This window comes from Hipposideros armiger, unplaced genomic scaffold (genome assembly GCF_001890085.2).
Source record: "Hipposideros armiger isolate ML-2016 unplaced genomic scaffold, ASM189008v1 scaffold_17, whole genome shotgun sequence".
Lineage (NCBI taxonomy): Eukaryota > Metazoa > Chordata > Mammalia > Chiroptera > Hipposideridae > Hipposideros > Hipposideros armiger.
Genome location: NW_017731367.1, coordinates 5,171,664 through 5,177,968, shown reverse-complemented (window position 1 = coordinate 5,177,968; position 6,305 = coordinate 5,171,664). Strand labels below are relative to the sequence as shown.

The 6,305-nt window shown below is 47.1% G+C and overlaps 1 protein-coding gene across 1 annotated transcript in view; it reads right to left on the bottom strand.

Moving 5' to 3' along the window:
* Window positions 1–602: 602 nt before the first annotated feature.
* The window catches only part of COPS8 (COP9 signalosome subunit 8), a 12,105-nt gene continuing 6,402 nt past the window's right edge, over window positions 603–6,305 (bottom strand). The window contains exons 5-8 of the mRNA XM_019630158.1: window positions 5,941–6,048; window positions 3,189–3,251; window positions 2,268–2,315; window positions 603–1,600 (exon numbers count right to left, since the gene is read on the bottom strand). Coding sequence (XP_019485703.1) covers window positions 1,521–1,600; window positions 2,268–2,315; window positions 3,189–3,251; window positions 5,941–6,048 — 299 coding nt within the window. The 3' untranslated portion in view covers window positions 603–1,520. The remainder of the gene's footprint in view (window positions 1,601–2,267; window positions 2,316–3,188; window positions 3,252–5,940; window positions 6,049–6,305) is intronic.

Sequence of the window (6,305 nt, the reverse complement as noted above, 5' to 3'; positions counted from 1 at the left end):
GGTTTAACCTTCGAGCGTTTCTTTTTGAAATAGGAGCAAATGTGTGTGCTCACACTTGGATCCACTCACCTTTTAACCTCAGAGCGGCACAAGCCCTTGTACTTCCTGTCCTCGCTCTGGAGTCACGGCCTCAGTGGGTCGACCTTCATGCCTTCACAGCGGCGTGGCCCTGCACGTCCACCAGCTCCCCATTAGCGAGCGTCTGGGAGGATTCCCGTCTGCTATTAAATGGAAGGCCCATGGATACCATCTGTACTAACACTAGAATTTCAAAAACTGGCATCCATTTCTAGCTGTGGAAACTCCAACTTCTTGAATTTCCATTTCCTCAACTGTAAAACAAGGAGTTTTAACACCACGACTGACCCATCAGGGTTAAATGTTAATTTAAAAGGTACTTCCAGAAATGTTAACAAAAACTGAAATAGCCAGGAAAATGTACTTAAAAGAAGTGAAAACACAAATCATGTAATTACCACTATATAGGTCATTTCTACTTAATTTAGAAACTCCTATTTTAAGAGACAATGACAAACTTGAATGTATCCACAGAAAGAGCAGGACAGTGAAATTTCTAGAAAAAGCCTTAGAGGAAACAGTTGAAGAATTCAATTAAATATTTATTGAACAAATGCAAAATAAATGAACTAGGGGATGTTTTAACCTGAAGATACAATAAACAACTCAAATCCTCAAAGGGCTGTCACACAACGAATGAAAGGCTTGTTCGGTATCTCTCCGAAGGCGGACGTGGCCCGAGGGATACACAGGGGCACCGAGCAGGCCGCGGGGCAGCTGTACACACTGCACCGCCATCTTAGGAGCTTCCTTCCCAGAACGATGCAGTCCACACGTCCGCTCCCTTCTTCTGAAAGGAAACGTCACAACTCAGTGCTCCTCATGAACGTCTTAAATAAGTTGCATTTTCATGGCAAGCCCTCCACTGCCAGCAATGGATGTACTCACACCATCAGGAGAACGTCGGAAGTTAACGAACTGGTTTACCAAGGAAATGACTTTTTTGCTGCTCGGCTGTATTTCAGCGTCCTGTATCAGTGATTCGGGAGGTGAGGAGGAGAGCGAGTCCTCCAAAGCGGGTGAGTGAGAATGCCCCGCCGTTCAGATGCTGCCCCTGGGGACAGCCCCTCGCGCCCCCATGAGTGGTACGGGGGGAGGTGCCATGTGCCGGGCAGAAGAGACAGCTGACAGCTGCGGTGCTGCACGGAGCAGGAGGGCACACTCACGAGTCACGAGGAAACAGGAGCTGACTGCGTAATACTGACGGGCTCCATCCAAATCGTCAATTACAAACTGAGAATTGTTTCAACAACTAGTCAGCATGATCTTTAAGGACAAAATATATATAATATACTTTATATTATATATGTATTTTATCGTGTACTCAGTAAGGAATGCTGAGGCGCTTCATCCATCCAATGACTTGAAAATAAGAATCTGACATTTCTCTATTTGTCGCTATACAGGACTCTGAAGGTGGGTCTGGGGCTGAGAGCGCTAAGTCAGTTTTCGAGGAAAGCCACATAGTCAGTCAGTCTGGCTAGCTGCTGTTCGTTGGGGATTGGTGGGACTGGGGCAGGCTCTGAGCATGAGAGAGAGAAACACACTGCGAGTTAGTTACACGCGTAACAAAGCTTCGGTTCTGCCACCCACACCCTCCAGTATCTTAAGTGGACAATAAGGACACTTTCCTAGATTTGCCCTGATTCTGGACATTTTTGAAAAACAAGCCAAGCAGCCTCAACTTTGAGGAGGAGTTTTCCCAAACTCGGCATGAAGCCATGTCTGGCTCTGCTGCTCTGACTGAAGTTAACGTGCAACACAGCTCTTCTTGGGAAGACCCCTACCCATGCGCTATTTAATTCTATGAATAGATTACTGAGCGCTTGCTACGTGACAGGCGCTGTTCTAGGAGAATTTCACCCTGTGAACAATAAAAACACAAACAGGTCCACTGTCCAGAAGTCTAGTTCTTGCACTGAAGTTACCACATGCCCGCCCGGGGGTGCCTGGGAGGACAAGTGCTGGTGAGCAGCTCCACCGTGGTGTCCCCGCCGGGCTGGCCCAAGGGCGCCAGTGCTCAAGGTCAGCTACAGAGGGCAGCCGACACTTTCACTCTTGTAACCATGCGTATTATTCTAAATACCAAGAATTCAATCTCCTTACAAGGTTAGAGCTCAGAGAAACAGACAAAAGAAAAGATTAAGAACAATGGCACATGTTTTAAGCAGGCATATGAAAATACATACCTGATAAAGGAAGAAACCTGTTAAAGGAAACATCCAGGACGCCTGCAACTAAATACACAAAATGTACAGCCCAGTTAATAGTCATTATAAAGAATCCTCACACAGAACAGTCATCTTGAATGCAATACGCTTTACAGCCACTGTTTCAGCAGAGGTAATAATTGTGCACCACTGTGTTAGTCTTTTCTTTGATTAGTCTTCTCTCATCTAGACTGGCTGAGACCATGTCTTCACTCTTTTGTACCTCACAGGGCTGACCACCTTGAGGTCTGTGCAATACCTTACTGGGGCATCAACAGCGTCTAACCAGCAGAAACCCAGAGCAGGGGAAGGAACCTGCTGCGGTGCGTCAGCAGGGTGCACGGATGCAGGCCTGAAGCCCGGCTCTAAAACCCCCCGGGAAGCGGGGGCAGCAGCACCCTAGGGCCTGGGAGTCAGACTCAGACAACCGAGACAGGTCACATGATTTCAAGCCTTAAAGGAAAGACCAGGCAACTTAATTTTGTGAAGATTGAAGCCTTGATTTGAAGTCTGTGTGTCTGCAGTACAAGGGGAAAAGGGATCGTGAGGAGAAGTTTTAGGCAATGGTTTACAAACGAAGGGTGCGCAGTTAGAAATGGGTCCACGGATAAAAGAATGGGAGACTATTAGTAAAAATTATGTTGTAATAAGAATTATAAAACACCCACGTAAAATAGTTTACATATAAGAAATACATTTTTAAAAATTAAGGTAAAACTAGGTGACTTTTAATATCTTTTCTACCCTAAGTGTCCATCACTCTGTATCTATATTTAACATGAGTTATTTTTAGTTAGTATAGCAGAACTGTATATCACATTACTGAAATTCAATGTGTGAGAAACCAGAGCAGGCCCAGCGGAGCTCCCGGCCGCACGCGTGGGGACGAGCGCCACCTACCGGGCTTCTTGGGCATCACCATCCTTGTGGTCGAGTCGGCTTGCCATCCTTGTTCTAATATACCTGAAATATGTATTTAACACACAAATGAGGAAATCCCCAAAATCCCCAATTTTCATTCACTGTCAGTGACCTGTGTGGTACGGCAGACATGACATATGCAGTTTAACTAGCAAGATGTACTACGGAGAACATTCTCATGTAAACTTGTCATTGAAGTATTTCTGTAACATATCAAAGCTTCATTTTACTCTATCAGGCTGGTGTACTCACTGCCAGATGACTGGTTTTCTGTAATGTATGTTTTGGTGTTAACATGACGAATATTATTAAAAGAAGACAGAAGGAAACTGCGCCCGGCCCTTTCTGATAAGAGTGGGCGGCAGTAACAAACAGCCTCCACGGACAGAGGCTGCCCAGGAGGTGGGTAACACGCTGGGTGCCTTTACGGGATCATTGTTGTAGTCGTCATAACAACTCCATGGACTGGGACACATGACCATAATTTAACAGATGGAGAAAATGAAGTTTCGGGAATTCCAGTGACTTGCCCTATAGGTCGAACTGCTAGCATGGGGGCGGGGCAAGAATCCAAGCCAGTATGGGCTCTGGGGTATGTTACTTAGAAATAAATTATGGATCAAATGAATAAATGTCTGTATGAATAACAGTATGATTTACTGTGAAAGCTTTCATTAACCTTCTTTCTGAGTGTCTAGAATTGTTAGGCCTTGGAAACTTAAGAATAGGATGTGGTGCCCGAAACAGCTCCTATTTTGGTTGGAGAATAAAAACGCCTATCACACCGTGAAACAACGAAACAAGGTGAGGGCAAAACTCGACTGCAATCTAGCAGGGACGGTGAGTTTGGGCAGCACCTGAGAAATGAAAATGCCAAAGCACACCTGGGGCCCAGTGGGGAGGACGGGTTCGGGCACCGAGGGCACCGGGTACTGGTCAGAAATGGCAGGAAATGGCCTGGAGAGGGACTGGGAGGTGCCACCTTCACCAAGTAACACAAGATGGTATTTCTCACGTGAGCACCGAGACCACTTGGGACTCACGTTCTTCAAATCAAATGCATTTATCAGCATGTTGATTTGCAGAGGAAAAAGGGGTTTAAAAAAGCTACACAGGTCAAGCTCAGAATGAGGAACACGTGGCTTACCTGGTATGCCTGCATATCCTGTTTTCTGGCACCTCACATTTTCCACCACTGTCAGAACTACGCTCTGCGGGGCTTAGCTGTGGGGCTGCTATCAATCAAATGCCAACTCTGTCCCTCTGTGCCCTGCCCTTTGTCCCCATAACTCACTGTTCTGGTCACCTCCCAACCTTCCCACTATGAGTCAACAGCAGCTCCAATTTCTCCTTTCCGGGCATCAAATTAAGAGGGCTCACCATCATTACTAGGGTTTAAAGCTTGATCACAGGTCTTCAAGATAAGAGTAGAAAATAATCAGGAATCAGGCCACGGGAACCATGACAAGAAAAGATTACAGGAACATCAGCAGTTCCAGTAAGGAAAGAGCTGGAATAATCATATCCAACAAGGGCACATACATCTTGGAGACATAGTCAAATTTTAATTTCACAAAAAAATGGCAAAGTATTTATTCCTTTGTAAAACTCTTATTTTAAGGAATCTTTAATTGGTGCCTATCTTTGGCAGAAAGTGCTCTAAAAGTTAATAAGGGTCCTGTGATATTGTGATTGATGAGAAACACATACACAGACTTGGTTTTTCAGGTGAAACCTATTTCTCAGATATGTTTGGTTTTCATCCAGTTCCTGGTTCACAGCTCCCCAAACCCCTTGGAATTTCCTGATGAGAGCAAACTGGTCTCTTCTTACCTTAATGAGGAGACTTTTGAAGCTACTGAAGGGCACAGTGGGCTGGTTACCACCAGGAGCCAGTCACGTGCTTAGAGGGTGGGAACTTGCAGCCCCACTCCGGGACTTCCCCGAGGGGAGCGGGGCTGGAGGCCGAGCCCGTCTCCCAGGGCCAGTGCCTTCCTTAGTCAATCGTGACTACCTAATGAAGGCTCCTCACACCCACCCCCAAAGGACAGCTTACGGGCCCCTTTTCATTAAGAACATCTTCACGTGTCACCGTGCTGAGCCCTAAGCACTTCTCGCTGCTGATTCGTATCCTTTAATATCCTTGGTAATAAATCAGTAATCCAGTGACTGAACAGGTTTTCTTGACATCTGTGAGCCAGTCCAGCTAACTAATCAGACCCAAGGAGGGGTGAGGCACGGGAGCCCCTGATTCCTCGCTGGTTGGTCAGAAGCACAAGTCACGGGCCACCTGGACTTGGGCCTGGCGTCTGAAGTGGAGGGCGCTCCTGGGGGCCAGTCCTATACCTGCGGAGTGTGACACTAACTCCAGGCAGACAGTGTCAGAAGGAGCTGAGTTCTTCTCACCTACACACTTGGAGGTCCAAAAGCTCTACAAACCCAGCGTTCCCTTTAACTACCGTGGTGGCGAAGCTGCTGTGAAGTCCGTCTATAACCTGCCCCATCCCCACCGTGAACGGTCACACTGAGCCTGCTGCAGAGCCACTGCTGTGCTCCTTACCGACCCTGCAGGCGCTGTGCTACGCCTGACTCATCCCCTCCTGGGGAGCACACACCACGAACTCCAAAACCATATCCTGCCCACGGGTTTCGGGTACGGGTCGTGCACTTGTAACGTACACTACGCCTCGTTTCCCCCTTTCCTCAAAAGTAACAAGTGGGCCAGAAATACCTTTCACAGCATCTTCCACAGGGAGCCCCACAAAAGCTGCAAAATCATCCGCGATAATTGAGGTATAAGCTTGAGAGACCAGGGCAAAGGCGCGTCTCCTCGTCGCATCTATTGTGGGAACAGAGGGTTGGCACAGTCACCAAAAGAGCTGACACTTTTAAAACAGGTAATTTAACCACATTACTGTCCTTGTGCATATTGTATAAGACTAGCTCAGCCCACAGATTTCCCTGCTTACAGATACATGCATGTGTCTAGCATGTAAGAGCTGCTCAAACATTGCTGAATAAACGCAGCGGCACAACCCCGACTCAAGTTTTGTCACCTCCTGCTCCTTAAGCTGCACAGACACACCCCCCGGCCCC